This window comes from Sander vitreus, chromosome 20 (assembly GCF_031162955.1).
Source record: "Sander vitreus isolate 19-12246 chromosome 20, sanVit1, whole genome shotgun sequence".
NCBI lineage: Eukaryota > Metazoa > Chordata > Actinopteri > Perciformes > Percidae > Sander > Sander vitreus.
Genome location: NC_135874.1, coordinates 501,489 through 517,739, shown reverse-complemented (window position 1 = coordinate 517,739; position 16,251 = coordinate 501,489). Strand labels below are relative to the sequence as shown.

Sequence of the window (16,251 nt, the reverse complement as noted above, 5' to 3'; positions counted from 1 at the left end):
TCTTTTCTATGTTACTGTTTTGTTATTGCCTTTGTAATTACTCAATGTCATTGTAAATGAGGGTCGCCCCTCAATGATCTCTCGAATTTAAATAAAAGTTGAATGAATTAAGTGTTTTGTGTGCAGCATTTGAGTCTAAGGCAAATCTCTGGGTACAATAAAGTAGGCTATACTGTATCTCCAAGTCGTCTCCATGAAATGTAAAAACTAAAACTTTGTCGTAGGACTAAAACAAACATTGTTGGAAAGGTCTCAACCCTGGAGTGTAACATCCCTCAACTGAAAGACATCTGTGGTTAACTTGGAGGAGAAATGCGGAAGCCGAAAATGTGTGTCCTGTGGAGATACTAACAACTAAATGCAGTGCAATCCCTTCAGAGTTGCGGCTATGACGGGCAAAGATATGCAAGATGCTGATATTGTGACGCCGGCAGACATTGGTAAAATATTTGCAGCACTGGAGAAGAGTTTGGCTGATCTGGAGGGTCGGAAGGAAATCTGTCGCTCCATCCTTTTCATGGATCCTTTTCAGCAGCTAGCAAGAGAGGTGCATATGCTATCGGGGAAAATTAAAAAATTTGTAAATCAATCCCGACAAAATGACCTTCTGTTGTTTTGTGGGCCTTCCCGAGGGCAAAGAAGGAAGAGATGCAGTAAAGTTTTGGGGGAGCTGATTCGGGAATTGCTGGAGATTGAGGAAAAATGTTAGATTGAATGTGCACATAGAAACACCAGCAGCCCCAAGCAGGAGACGAACCCAAAACAGGGACCTGGTGTTGCGAGTTGCGAGGAGCAAGGGCAAGCTGAATTGGCAGAATAAAAACATAATGCTTTTCCTGGATTACTCCAAAGCCATACAGATGAAGCGTGACAAATTCATGGAGTGTAAGAAGAAGCTTCACGAGCAAGAGGTGAGATTCAAAATCCTGCGTCCTGCCAAACTTAAAATAGACACCAACGATGGAGTAAAGACATTTAAATGCAGTGATTCATTGCCAAGGGAGTTATGATGATGGCTCAACATGGGATTTGCTATTATGTGCTGCTTGCTGCCTCTGTTTGCATTTTTGGCTTTATTCTGGGGAGGCACATACAGTCAGGTCCATAAATATTGGGACATCGACACAATTCTAATCTTTTTGGCTCTATACACCACCACAATGGAGTTGAAATGAAACGAACAAGATGCGCTTTAACTGCAGACTTTCAGCTTTAATTTGAGGGTATTTACATCCAAATCAGGTGAACAGTGTAGGAATTACAACAGTTTGTATATGTGCCTCCCACTTTTTAAGGGACCAAAAGTAATGGGACAATTGGCTGCTCAGCTGTTCCATGGCCAGGTGTGTGTTATTCCCTCATTATCCCATTTACAAGGAGCAGATAAAAGGTCCAGAGTTCATTTCAAGTGTGCTATTTGCATTTGGAATCTGTTGCTGTCAACTCTCAATATGAGATCCAAAGAGCTGTCACTATCACTGAAGCAAGCCATCATTAGGCTGAAAAATCTAAACAAACCCATCAGAGAGATAGCAAAAAACATTAGGTGTGGCCAAATCAACTGTTTGGAACATTCTTAAAAAGAAAGAACGCACCGGTGAGCTCAGCAACACCAAAAGACCCGGAAGACCACGGAAAACAACTGTGGTGGATGACCGAAGAATACTTTCCTGGTGAAGAAAACACCCTTCACAACAGTTGGCCAGATCAAGAACACTCTCCAGGAGGTAGGTGTATGTGTGTCAAAGTCAACAATCAGAGAAGACTTCACCAGAGTGAATACAGAGGGTTCACTACAAGATGTAAACCATTGGTGAGCCTCAAAAACAGGAAGGCCAGATTAGAGTTTGCCAAACAACATCTAAAAAAAGCCTTCACATTTCTGGAACAACATCCTATGGACAGATGAGACAAAGATCAACTTGTACCAGAGTGATGGGAAGAGAAGATTATGGAGAAGGAAAGGAACTGCTCATGATCCAAAGCATACCACCTCATCAGTGAAGTATGGTGGTGGTAGTGTCATGGCGTGGGCATGTATGGCTGCCAATGGAACTGGTTCTCTTGTATTTATTGATGATGTGACTGCTGACAAAAGCAGCAGGATGAATTATGAAGTGTTTCGGGCAATATTATCTGCTCATATTCAGCCAAATGCTTCAGAACTCATTGGACGGCGCTTCACAGTGCAGATGGACAATGACCCGAAGCATACTGCGAAAGCAACCAAAGAGTTTTTTAAGGGAAAGAAGTGGAATTATGCAATGGCCAAGTCAATCACCTGACCTGAATCCGATTGAGCATGCATTTCACTTGCTGAAGACAAAACTGAAGGGAAAATGCCCCAAGAACAAGCAGGAACTGAAGACAGTTGCAGTAGAGGCCTGGCAGAGCATCACCAGGGATGAAACCCAGCGTCTGGTGATGTCTATGCGTTCCAGACTTCAGGCTGTAATTGATTGCAAAGGATTTGCAACCAAGTATTAAAAAGTGAAAGTTTGATTTATGATTGTTAATCTGTCCCATTACTTTTGGTCCCTTAAAAAGTGGGAGGCACATATACAAACTGTTGTAATTCCTACACCGTTCACCTGATTTGGATGTAAATACCCTCAAATTAAAGCTAAAAGTCTGCAGTTAAAGCACATCTTGTTTGTTTCATTTCAACTCCATTGTGGTGGTGTATAGAGCCAAAAAGATTAGAATTGTGTCAATGTCCCAATATTTATGGACCTGACTGTATGATATAGGATATAATAATATAGGACACTGGCTACGACTCTGGTTGAGCACGTTTTTTATTTTTTTAGTAGCAGTACAAGGTAGAAGGAGCATGTGGAGAAGAATGGATCATGGACTAAAAACATGAAATTTAAAGAGAGTTGGACCTTACAGTGTTCAAGTTCAGGTGCACATGGACTGTTCTGTGAGTATTTGGGATTTAGGTGTGTTTAGTTATCACCACCATGCAGTCCCTCCAGGATTTCGCAGCCTTTTTTTGAGGGCATTGTGCAGCCCTTTTTATTGACCTTTCAAAGGCATTTGATACAGTGGACCACATAGTGCTTAAGCAGAGACTGTATAGGGCTGGACTTTGTGAACAAACTGTCGGCTGGTTTGTTAATTACCTTACAGACAGAACTCAAGTGTGTGCAGGCGGAGGGCAGTACTTCTCGCTATCTCAAAATTACAAAAGGCGTGCCTCAGGTGTCAGTCTTGGGGCCACTGCTATTCATCCTCTATATCAATAACCTCGATCATAACGTGTCTAATGTAAAATTTAATTTTTATGCTGACACTGTACTGTATTGCTCAGCACTCACCGCAGACCAGGCCCTCTCCCAGTTACAACATGCTTTTAACACGCTTCAATGCTTTTATGATTTAAAACTTGTTTTAAATGCAGAAAAAACTAAAGCCCTGCTTTTTTCAAATTCGAAATCTAAGTCAAATCTGCCTTCAATCCTCACTTCCCAGGGTACGAAGATGGAATGTGTTTCTAAGTACAGATATCTTGGTATTTTAATTGATGAATCTCTTTTACCCTTCATATTCAGCAGCTAGCGAAAAGATTAAAAGTTAAACTAGGATTTTATTTCAGAATCAAACCCTGCCTTTTGTTCAAATCTAGAAAGAGGCTGCCTTTTTGTCTGTACTTGACTATGGTGATGTTTTATACATGCATGCTTCATCTCAAAGTTTACATGCTCTGGACACTGTATACCATGGATCTCTGAGGTTCATCACTGGTATGAAAGCCCTCACTCACCGTTGTGAACTGTATGAACATGTTGGGTGGCCTTCTTTATCAACACTTCAACACTGGCATATCTTCATATACAAGGCTATTTTAGGTCTACTTCCATCCTACCTTCTGAACTATATCCCTGTAAATAGTACCGGGGCTTACAATCTTCGTTCCCAGGATCTTTTCCTTCTGTCTGTTCCAAAGGTTGAACTGAACTGGGAAAAAGGCATTTAAGTTTGCTGTTCCCTCTACATGGAACAAGTTACAGAAATCCATGAAACTTAATGAGCTGGTCTCACTGGTCGCTTTTAAGAGGATGTTGATTGACTCGGAGGCAGCCACATCTGGCTGTAGATGTTTTGCCTGATGTGTTTAGGATTCTGGTTGACTTTGAGGGATTTGCTGTTTCAGTTTTATGTTTTTAGTGTTTTTGTGTATTTTGTGTTTCTATGTACTGTATGTGTGATTTTACTGCTGCCTGTCTTGGCCAGGACACTCTTGAAAAAGAGATTTTTAATCTCAATGAGTCTCTTCCTGGTTAAATAAAAGGTAACAAAATGTGATTGTTATGGAGCTTTTGTAAAAGATTGCGAAAAAAAAAAGCTGCAATGTCTTTTGTATTTTTGTTGCAATGAAGTTGTGAGAGACAATGAAAATTGCAAAGAAAAGTTAAACAAAATTTCGTATACTTCTTTAAAATAAAAAGGAGAATAACACTAGCCTGGGCTGAGTTTTCCTAGTAACAATACCAAAAAGGCTCAGTATGCTGCAAATGTTGGTATAATATGAAAATGGCTGGTGGATTTAAGACAAAAAATAATTTATTGAATGAATCAAATTTCAACATATCTGTCAGTGGCTTGTTGATCTTTACATTGTTATTCATTTCCCATCCTGGCCTATATCTGTCAGTGGCTTGTTGATCTTTACATTGTTATTCATTTCCCATCCTGGCCTGTGCTGGGACACACATTCAGACAGTTTGATAAAGTACTTACTGACTTTAACTTATCATTGCACTTATAATAACGAGCGTAGCTGTCCTCAATTTAGGTCATCCTGTACGTCTCATCTCCGGTTTTTCCTGCATCCACCGAGTGTGTTTGTGTGAGTGCGCGTGTCAGTCGCGGGGGGAACTGAGCAGCAGCCCCGCCCGCTGCAGAGAGCTGACTGGATTGAAACAGCAGCAGCTTTCAGCGACTTTAGAGTGAAAAAACGTTACAGTGTACATTGATGTTAAAATGTCTTTCACTGTACGTTTTGTTGGTAAATGTGAGATGTTCAAGTCACACACGTCTCGTCTTCATATCAGAAACAAGGAAATTAATTTGGCAACGTACATGTGTTAGCCCCATGCCCCTTTCCCTTTTCATCTCTGCCTGAATCTTGCTTTGTTTGTTTTTGTTTTCTACCTTGCCCTGTAAAGCGACTTTAAGTCCTTGAAAAGCGCTATACAAATTTATTATTATTATTATTATTATTATTATTATTATTATTTCAACCCGTTCTTACTCCTGCTTGGTCAGTGGCTCTCAGGTTCACATACTGACGCAAAGTCTGGCACGTTGGACTTCTATGATTGGTTGAAGTTGCGGGAAACTTGGGTTATTAAAAAACGAGTTATTGGTCAAATTTGTGGTAAAGTTGCGGTGATTGTGAGTTGCACTCAATTCATGGGGATTGGTTGAATTTGTGTGAATTGTTGCAATTGTGACATCATGAAATCCTGGAGGGACTGACTATGTATTTGTTATGGGCTCAGACGATGGCTGTGATATTTTAATATATAGTTATGTCATCTAACTTAAGCTCTATACATTTGTCTTTTTAGTCTTTGTTGAGTGGAGGGTCACCCAACATTTTTTAGTCTAGGAAGGGGGTCACCCAACTTTTGTATTCATGAAAACAGCAACATTTCAAAGTGGCTTGTTTGGTGCATATTTTTTCTTGTAGCTCTTACTCTTGGTCCTCCTTCGCTACCAGATGGGTCTGACCCCCTGGTGGCTGAAACGGGTAATGCATTGTTTAAAAGATGAGTGGAATAATTACATCTGGCATAACCAGATATTTTATAAATACCTTAAATAACACAAAACAACGAAATGGTGGTAGGTAATACATCTGATTTCATATACTGCTTAGTAAAAATAAAGATTACCTGGCTGACGATGGGAGCAGCAGGACGCAAAAAACGAAGATTACTGTTGCACTAGTCTGGACATCTTGCCGTGCCAACCTTGCAATAAAGGTTTCCTAAATGCCATGTATTTAAATGTGATGTCAGCTTAATTGATTGCGGGTTTTGTGTAGATTTGGACTTTCATACGTTTATTCCACGGCGAAGTGGAGAGGCCTCGTTCACCTGTTTGGAGCTGATGGTGACTGTGACGCTCGTATAGGCCTTGCTGGATACACTGTGACCCTTTTTGTGGATCTACTGATAGCTGTGGATTACTTTTTTTTTCCGTGTCATTGGATTACGGCAAAATACTGATCTTTTTTCTCTACGTGTCTTAACGTTTTATGGTGTGACTGCGCTTCATTTCTGCGTTTGGAGAGGCATCTCAACAGACTGTAGGTCGAACACTGATTGTTCACTGTTATATTTTAGTTGAATTTAAGTGTCGGGGCATTCTGCCACCGTCTGTCTATTGTGTTCCGAGACAGCCATGCCGCGATTGATAAGGGCAAATTGTTAAATTGTTACAATGTAATTTAAAATCTGCTTTAAAAATAAACATGTTTTGGAATATAATGTTCAGCTTCGGCACCTATGTGCTAAAATATATAATGACTGAGGACGAGTCCATAGCAACCAGTGTTAAATTTGTTATTTCCCAGTGTCCTTTGCTGAATGGTCTCAACGTTTTATTGTTTTATTTCATGTGAATACTAGTTTACTAGAGGAGTAACTTAGTATTTGAAGTAATGCAGTAATGCAGAAAGTGTGCATTTAGTTCCCATGCTTATTGTGTTTCCACAACAATGTTAGTGAGTAAATCTACTGAAATGGCCACCACATCATAACAGAGGAGAGTGATGTGTAAGATGAGATAGCAGAGGTTAACTTGTGTATGTCATGGCTGTAAAAAAAATATATATATCATATGGCATCTGTACATCTTTGCTAATCGCAAACCAGCACATACGGGGAGGGTCATGCCTCTTTTTCAAATCATTTTGGAGGGTCATAGAAAGATTATTACTGGTGAGGGGAGGATCAAGTCTTTTTAGCCTAAAGGTCTCAAAACGTTGGCCCAGTGCAGCTCTAGGTCTTGTGATGCCCCTAGGGCAGTGTCCCCGTTTTAAGTTTTACAAAAATAACAACATTACCTTTTTTTGGAGGTATTTACGCTTCTGAGCCGAAAATGTCCCCGGAGAAGGGCACACAGCGATCAACATTTAGGTGGGTTTGGATAACTTTGGTTCCTAAAAAAGGTCCCAGGATAACCTTAAATAAGGTTATTACCTCTTGTTATTTACGGGCATAGCTTGTCAGATAATATTAGGTTTCTCATTAATATTGCTGTGGTCTGTAGCTGATAGACAATCCCCAATAGCTGCTATTTCCCTCAATGCCGAAAAGGCATTAGATATGGTTGAAAGAGGGTATATGTTCACAATTTTGGAAATGTATGGGTTTGGCACGATTTTTATAAAATGGATTAGGTTGCTGTATAAGCACCTAGAGGCTGCAGTGCAAACTGGTAATTTCAGAATATTTTGCTCTTGGAAGAGGAACAAGACAGGACTCACCTTTTTCTCCTTTGTTGTTTTGTTTAGCCATAGACTCTTTGGCAGCAGCAATAAGGGGGGAGACTAACTTTACAGGTGTTATGATAGGTGGGGTGATGCACAAACGTATGCTTTATGCAGATGATATATTACTTTTTGTGTCTTAACCTAGCAGATCAATACCTTGTCTACTCGGGACAATTGACTCAAAATTTTAAAATTATATGGTAAATTGGTCTAAGACAGAAGTGTCACCTTTAAACAGCTCAGTGCCCTGTAACAGCCTTCCAATTAGGTCCATATATATATATATAAAAATTAGACTACACCCCTAGGTGTTACACCCTTGTATCTCACACAGGCTCTGGCCTCTACAGTGGGTGGAGCCAGATGAAGGAATGCCCTGTTGCGACATTACACCAACCCAACCACACTGATCCTGGCTGAATAAAGGCTAGTTGCTGCAGCCCACCTATTTCTGAAAATCCACTCTGCCACAACGGAGAAGTAAGTGGGCTCTGCTCACCGAGTTGGTAAAAAAATGAACTGGTAGAGCTACGGCCTAACCTTGCAGGGGTTAAAGTACAAGCAAAAGACACGCTACATACCACATCCCTTTTCACTAGTACTGTGTCGTTCCAGCGAGCACAGACCCTGAAAAAGAAGCTTGCCATGTCCAAGAAATGGAATCGTATAAATGGACAGGGCATAGACCATAACACTGCCGTACAAGTCCTCAACGCTCACCCCACCAAGCACAGCTGCCGACTGCCACGCCATGTGTGGAGTATACACGGACCAAAGGCTGTACCGACCACACCATTCCCAAAGCACACGAACAGCCATTCAGTGTGTCTGATTGGGGCTGTGCGTTAAGCATAACGTTCCAACGTACAAGCAGGGCAAAGCAGATGCAATGTTGCCGACATGAGCCCTAAACGGGGTGGACAATAAAAAGCATCTGATTAACTCTCAACCAGAATGAACTCCTCAAGTTCTTGGAAACAAAGGACAGATTAGCCGCGCTGCGGTCACCACGGAGCAACAAGCAACCAGGGTGCACCGACATGGCTGTCAGTACACACACCATCTTAGCCGGATGACAACGCCTTCAGAGAGGAGAAGGCGCTACCTACCACACCATCCCAAAAGCAAAAGAACAGCCTTTCCACATAACGTGCCAACGCAGGAGCTGGGCAAAGCAGATACAATTTATATTTGCAGAATAGCCCAGTCTGTCCATCCATTCCGTTAAACAGTTGCTCTGCCACTTGCCGTAAAACTGTTAGGGTATGAGCAGGCAGCTGCGGAGCGGCAGCAAATTAGCTGTGATATCCTATCTCGGCCCTTGAAATGTTGTTGTCTTCTTCATCTGCAAACAAAGCCGCTGACTCAATGCCGATTACCACAGGCAGCGTCAGGGTGTCCCGGGCTGGAGCAGCGGTCTGGACGTCGGTCTCGGAATCCGGCCCAGATAAAAAAGGCATATAGGCACAACACCAGATCTTTACAAGGTCAGTGAGATGGTTTGTTCAGCAGCGCTATGGCAGAAGGGACAAAACTTCTGCCAAGGCAAGTCCTTCTACACATCACAGTTCTATATCTGCGGCCAGATGGTAGCAGTGTGAAGTGTGGATATAGAGGGTGATTGGTGTCATTGACAATGGTGAGGACAAGGCGAGTATTACCCATAGAGTCCAGTAGAGGGCGGAGTCTGTGAGATAGAACTGTATAAAGCGGTGTTTTGTCCAGTATACTGACAAGGGTGGCTGACCATTTACAAAACTCGATAAGTTAGGATGCATGTGGATGCAACTGTATGCAGCACTATCCCAAGGCCTATACTCAGACACTCCTTGAGAAGGCTCCATGCAAGGTTGATCTAGACGCTGTTTGCATTGAGCATTGAACTAAGCAACAAATCAACTTCAAGCAGGCCAGTTTAAAATTCCCACTGCCATATTAGATTATCTCTAGCACTAATAAGAATTAACTCAAACCATCCATTTTACATGCGTCTTACAGGTTACTGAAAATTTACTGAATTGAGTAAACTTGTATGACATGTATGAGGTGCCGAATGTAAAAGTTCGGTTACAATTTTTTAGCTGATCAATTTTCAACATTTGAGCTAAATGTTGAACTTTCCTCACATTTGAGACAGAATTTTTTATATTTATATATATATATATATATATATATATATATATATATATATATATATATATTTATTTTAAGGGTAAGGTGACCAGATTTCTGAGACAAAATCCGGGGACATTTTCGGCTCAGAAGCGTAAATACCTCCAAAAAAAGGTAATGTTGTTATCGTTGTAAAACTTAAAACGGGGACACTGCCCCAGGGGCATCACAAGACCTAGAGCTGCACTGGGGCACAAGCCCCCCTAGGGGGGTCCATGGGCATGCTCCCCTGTAATCATGCATCAATCTGGTGCACTTTGAAAAGAAATTCAGAGGTTAGACTTGATTATTCTTATCTATGGATGTAAATACTGTATTTGTGCTGTAGCCTGAACTATTCTGCACTTCAGAATTTTAACCATGCACACACAGCTTGAATAGTTTTTTCTTCATATATTTGCATTAATGTCACTAGGAAGTATACCAGTATAAATATATATTCATATTTGTAAGTGGGATATATACAAGTAAGTGGGATTGTCTGGAATCTGGCAATATAATAACCATTATGGTGGGATACACTGGCTAAGCAATTTGCAAAAATGTCTGTGCTGACATACATAGTTTACATGAGAATACATTATAATTTTGGCCCAAAGCTGGAGACCATGTAGAAATTTTGTTGCAATTTCAAAACCGGATTACCCGGGAAGCGCTTGTTGTACCGATGCATGTGTTGAGTGTTTGCAGAGTGCAAATGTGATAACATTTCATGTGAGTTCAATGTTAATTTCCTTGCAAACCTGGCACTAATATCATTGGAAAGCTTAGATTCTGGTTGAGGTGGTTGTGCCAGACTCACACCTTTGGCTGAGTCTCTATCTGTCAGAGGGAGAGCAGGTGTGCGATTGTGAAGAAGTTGGTAATTTCATGGCGCAGATTAACACTTTTGCATGCACTATATCCGTGTCACGTTCTCATTAGGGGCTGAGCCCCCCTAAAGGTCTACTAAGGGCTACTAAGGGCTACTTCATACTTGTACTCCACTACACCTCAGAGGGAAATGTTGTAATGTTTACTGCACTACATTTATCTGACAGCTTTTGCTTTATTGCTTCACGCTGGGCTTGTTTCTGCAACAGCTCATTGAGTATCGGATACAGTTAAAACTATTGAGGAAATATTTTCCTTTGACATTGGTCTAGTATTAAACGAGATCACTGCAGTCGGCAACGGCGAAACAAGCTACAATGTAAGTTAATGGACGTCAATTGTCCAGCTTGTATTTACATTCATAAAAGTGCTTGTTTTGCCACTGACAGGCTCAGATTAATATTCTAAGTGTCTGACAACATTATGGAAAGGATTTCTAAGGAGGTCGATATTTCTGTTAGAGTAAGAGCCTTTTTTTTAAAGATAAAAAGTCCGCAAAATTGCGTTCGCTAAACCCACCAGACTCCATGTAAATAAACAGTCATTTTAGCATCGTAAAATATGGACATTATAGAACATATCTGAGTTCTGAGCAGCGCTTGCTCTGGCTTGAGTTTGTGCGTGTAGGGTGCGCGAGTCAGCGCGACTATATGTTTGGTCAATGTTTTCTTTCATTCTAATTTCGGGTCTGTCAGTCACAGTGAAAACCGGGGACATTTCCGGGGACAGCTCCAGCCGGGGACAGGTCACCGAAACCAGGGACTGTCCCTGGAAACCGGGGACGTCTGGTCACCCTATTTTAGGGCTGTCAAAATAACGCGTTAATTTTGATTAATCAATCTGAGAAAAAATAACTCGTTAAAAAAAAAAAATTACGCAGATGAATCCATTCCATATTGACGTTTGACCCGGAGCCGTTCTAGCCACCATTGGACTGTAAAATGAAGGAGGGAGATGAGAATGTGCTGCCTGGATCATTAATTGGAACATTTACTTGTAAAAATCTTCTTCCTGCCAACCCTGGCTACCGAAATCTGGTGCCACTAATATGTCTGCGCTTCTCTCTGATGCTCTGAAGACGATACAGGCAACACAAACACCGCTGCACGTGACGCTAGTTAACACTATACTCGACAGCAGCTAACGTTAGCCTACCGCTAGCTAGTAGCTGGATAAACACGGTTACAATGCTGACAGCTGACCGGAACAACACCGGTATGTAACAATCTGCAGCTGCCTTCGGAGAAACACAGACGGTGCATTCAATGAAACTGGTAAACTACAGCGTCATGGTGCATTTTAAGTTACTGTAAATGTCCTTTACCATCTGGTGGTTGTTTTTGTCGTTCAACAGCAATTTACTAGTGAAATAAGTTATTGTTATACATTATTATTAAACATTTAATTTTGACCAAATGGCCTTAGCAATAAACAAGCCGTTCTTTAATGTCACCAACTGTTGTTTAGCACCCTTTTTTTTCTTTTCTTTTTTTACTTTCTTAAAAAGTATCGGTTCAGGCACCGTTAATTATGTATGCGATTAATTTCGATTAATTAATCACAGAGTATGTAATTAATTAGATTAAATTTTGTAATTGATTGACAGCCCTAATATATATAAATATAAAATATAAATGTAATTTAATATCTAAATCTAAATGTTAAATCTAAATGTTAAATCTATATCTAAATGTTAAATCTAAATGTTATATCTAAATGTTAAATGTTAACTCAATGTTATATCTAAATCTTAAATATATATCTAAATATTATATCTAAATCTAAAATATAAAGTAATGTGAACAAATTAGGACACCCATGCTAAAGTTGACTAAAAAGAGGAATAAAAAAATCTTTAGGAAATTGATCGTAATGCCTTAATTACAAAAATGAGGAAAAATCCAATTTTTAAGGAAACCAATTTTCTTTGTGAATGAATAATGTATCGTAAATAAATACATGTTCTTCCTTAAAATACAGGGGGCATAAGTCAGTACACCCCTATGTTAAATTCCCATAGAGGCAGGCAGATTTTTATTTTTAAAGGCCAGTTATTTCATGGATCCAGGATACTATGCATCCTGATAAAGATCCCTTGGCCTAATTAGAATAGCCATAGAATGTTTTTATGTCGGTTAGCCTAATAGCTGGTTTGATTTGCATTGAGAGATGATTTTATGGAAAGTACCCCATGCCAATCTCTAGGTATGGTGAAGGGTATGTGATGATGTGAGGCTTTTTTAATTCTAAAAGGCCAAGGAAACTTTATCAGGATGCATAGTATCAGTGCTTTCCAACCCTTCTGGTCTGAGGTTCCCCCACAGCCCTGTCATATAAAGTCACATACCCCGCCCTATCAATTCCCAATGTGTTCACACTATTTATCATATTAAAGTGAATATTCTTACATTTTCATGCAATTGAACTGTAAACATTTAGGTTGGTTTGGTCAGAAATTCTACTAACTAGACCTTTTACTTGAAGTGTGGTTAATGTTTCAAAAGTCATCCATAACTGTTAGCTAATCATTTCAACTGTTAGCTAAGTCAGTAGGCCACTTTTAGCTATTTTTTTCTACCATTGATTACTTCGCTATATGTTTTAACATATGTGTTGAGCTGTTTTAGCTGATATATTGTTTTAAATCAATCATAATTCAATTATTTTGATTAGTTAAGCTGCTCCACAATCTTTCCAAGTACCCACTGGCTACAGCAGAGATACCCCTTGCTGGGGCATCACTGGGTGCAGCGCGATTTGGAGCCACTGCAGTGGGCGTGGTTTCCTTGGGGATTTGAATATTTTCTAAATATTTAGCTTTACACTTGGTGACACATTTAGATTTAACATTTAGATATATATTTAAGATTTAGATTTAGATATATATTTAAGATTTAGATATCATATTTAGATTTAACATTTAGATTTAGATATGACATTTAGATATAAATTTAACATTTAGATATAACATTTAGATTTAGATATAACATTTAGATATAAATTTAACATTTAGATATAACATTTACATTTAGATATAACATTTAGATATAAATTTAACATTTAGATATAACATTTACATTTAGATATAACATTTACATTTAGATATAACATTTAGATATAAATTTAACATTTAGATATAACATTTACATTTAGATTTAACATTTGGATATAAATTTAACATTTAGATTTAGATTTATATATATATAATTTCTGTCTCAAATGTGAGGAAAATGCACTAAATGTGAGGAAAGTGAGCTAAATGTTGAAAATTGATCAGCTAAAAAATTGTAACCAAACTTTTACATTCAGCACCCCATAGACATGTACTACATGGCTCAAAGTATGTACTGTACATTGCTGGGATAAAGTCTGACATCACACTCCTATTGCTATCTTCACTATCGGGCTTAGTTCCGCCCATGATGGTTGTGATTTGTTTAAAGAAATATAGAGATAGGTCTGTGGAGATGGTCTGGCAATGTGTCTTTATCAACCTTTTGGGTTGCAATAATTATTGATGCAATTTTTTCTTCAATGTTTGGAGTATGTCTCTTGTCCTATATGTATAGTTATTATAGAAGTATATCCATACCTGTACAGTTGAGGAGGATCTGTGTTTCCGTGTGGTAGTGGTAGACATCATGGTTGTAGTCTCAATGAAGGTAGTGGACATTTCTGGAGACATGGCCGTGGTCCTGGCTGAGCCTGCCACACTGGGAACATCACCTACCAACCTCACACTTCCATTAATCTTGATGTTGGGGTTGCCCTCAGCAGCCATGTTCAACACTTTGAGGCCATTGTAATAAAGGCCAGACAGTTGACCCTGAAAGGGCCTGCCGTAATCACTACCACCAATTCCGACTGTTGCTTGAGTGTTGAAAATTGTTAGCTGCCGTCCTAGAGGAGACATCAAGATGTAAGACATTGTCAACAGAGAAAAGTACAAATAAATATACCTTTTTAGCTGCACTATTCATTTACATCAAGACTAAGGGCTTTATTTTTGTGGCGGCGGAAAGACCAGCGCAAGCAGTATTTCAACAGTTTGGTTTGATTTTCCTAATGAAATTTGTCTTGCCCATCTGTGTGCGGTATTTTGGTGCCCAGCAAACTGTGCAAGGGTGGGAGGAGAGGCGCAAACACATGGTTGGTACATGAGGTGGCAAACACGTCGTTGGTTTTTTGCAGGAAATTAGGTCCCTAGCCAACCAGCTACAAGATAAATCATGACCATTATACATTTGATATGATGCAAAAGAACATTGGCAAGACTGTACAATACTGTACAAGACAAGACAGCGGGTTCCAACAATCTTTGCTGTTACACTTAAGATTGTGGGTAGTGTAGTACTTCTCCAAGATATTGCGAATAAAACATGTTTTTCTTAATACAAGGTTGATATCATACAGATTTGTGGCTTCTACAGGAGCAGAAACCTTTGTTGGTCAGTCTACGCTGGATGGTTTAGACGGTCGGATGGTTAATAATCAAAATGAACAGGATTTTCACTTCCTGAAACACACTTTCCCAAAATTCAGCCTTAGTGCAGAATTACAGCCACTAGAGCCAGTCCCACAGTGAGCTTTACTTAGGATGTGACATTTCTGTGTCTGTAGCTATTGAGGAGGAGAGAGGAGGGGGAAAGGTAGAGGGTGGGGGTGTGGCCTTGACCAACTACCACTTTACTCGTTTGAAAGCCATGATGTCTCTCTCTCATGGGTGGGCCAAATTCTCTGGGTGGGCAAAGCAGAGAAAGGAGAGGTAACCTTGCACCTTATGATCTCATAAGGAGGAGATTCCAGATTGGCCCATCTGAGCTTTCATTTTCTCAAAGGCAGAGAAGGATACCCAGGGCTCGGTTTACAACTATCGCCATTTCTAGCTAGTGGGGGACCATAGGCAGGCTGGGGGAATGCATATTAATGTTAAAAAACCTCAAAGTGAAATTTTCATGCCATGGGACCAACAGTGAACAATAAAAAAGCTTCTTAAGACACAGTGACTTCATCTGTTGTCAATACTGTTGGTAAAGTGAAAGGTGTTACAATGTGGAGACTGCAGTGCGCACTAGAGTGACACGCACACAGCACACCTTTTTGTTTACTTAAATCGCGGTTATGTAATCGCACACATCGGGTTTGCGATAACATTAATCGTGCAGCCCTAGTTCAAGCACAGACTTTAAACAAGTCCTGAAGTTGCGTGGGAGTGGTTTCCTTCATTTAACCACCATTGCCGAATGAAATGCATCTTTTCACAGACAAGTTAATCTATTAGTTTTATTCAGGTTAGGGTTACGAACGTTTATTCATGTCATTCTAATGAAATCACCACAATTTTTACCACATAATTACTTAGATTTGTGGTTGTAGCTGACCAGTTAATAGAGCAAGCAAGCTAACATTAGCCAGCATCTAAAACCACAATATCACGTACGGTTTAGACACAAAGCATTAGCATGTCAATGTAGCAATTGTAATAAGCTCAGCTGGATCAATAGTGAAATATATCAATAAATTAAGTCTCTGCTATATTACTGTGTTACAAAGTGGCATGTAATACATGAGAAAAAAAGATGCTGTGTGGCAGAAGAAAAAAAATCTGTATTACTGTTGCTTAGCATAATTCTTTGACATTGTTTGATTTACAAATATGCTCTGATCGATGAATCGTCTGTTTTCTGTTTTCTGTG

General features: G+C 39.7%; 1 protein-coding gene across 1 annotated transcript in view; it reads right to left on the bottom strand.

The window, feature by feature from the left end:
- nrxn3a (neurexin 3a) overlaps positions 1-16,251 on the bottom strand; it is a 240,667-nt gene that overhangs the window by 27,935 nt on the left and 196,481 nt on the right. The window contains exon 23 of the mRNA XM_078277724.1: positions 14,148-14,455. Coding sequence (XP_078133850.1) covers positions 14,148-14,455 — 308 coding nt within the window. The remainder of the gene's footprint in view (positions 1-14,147; positions 14,456-16,251) is intronic.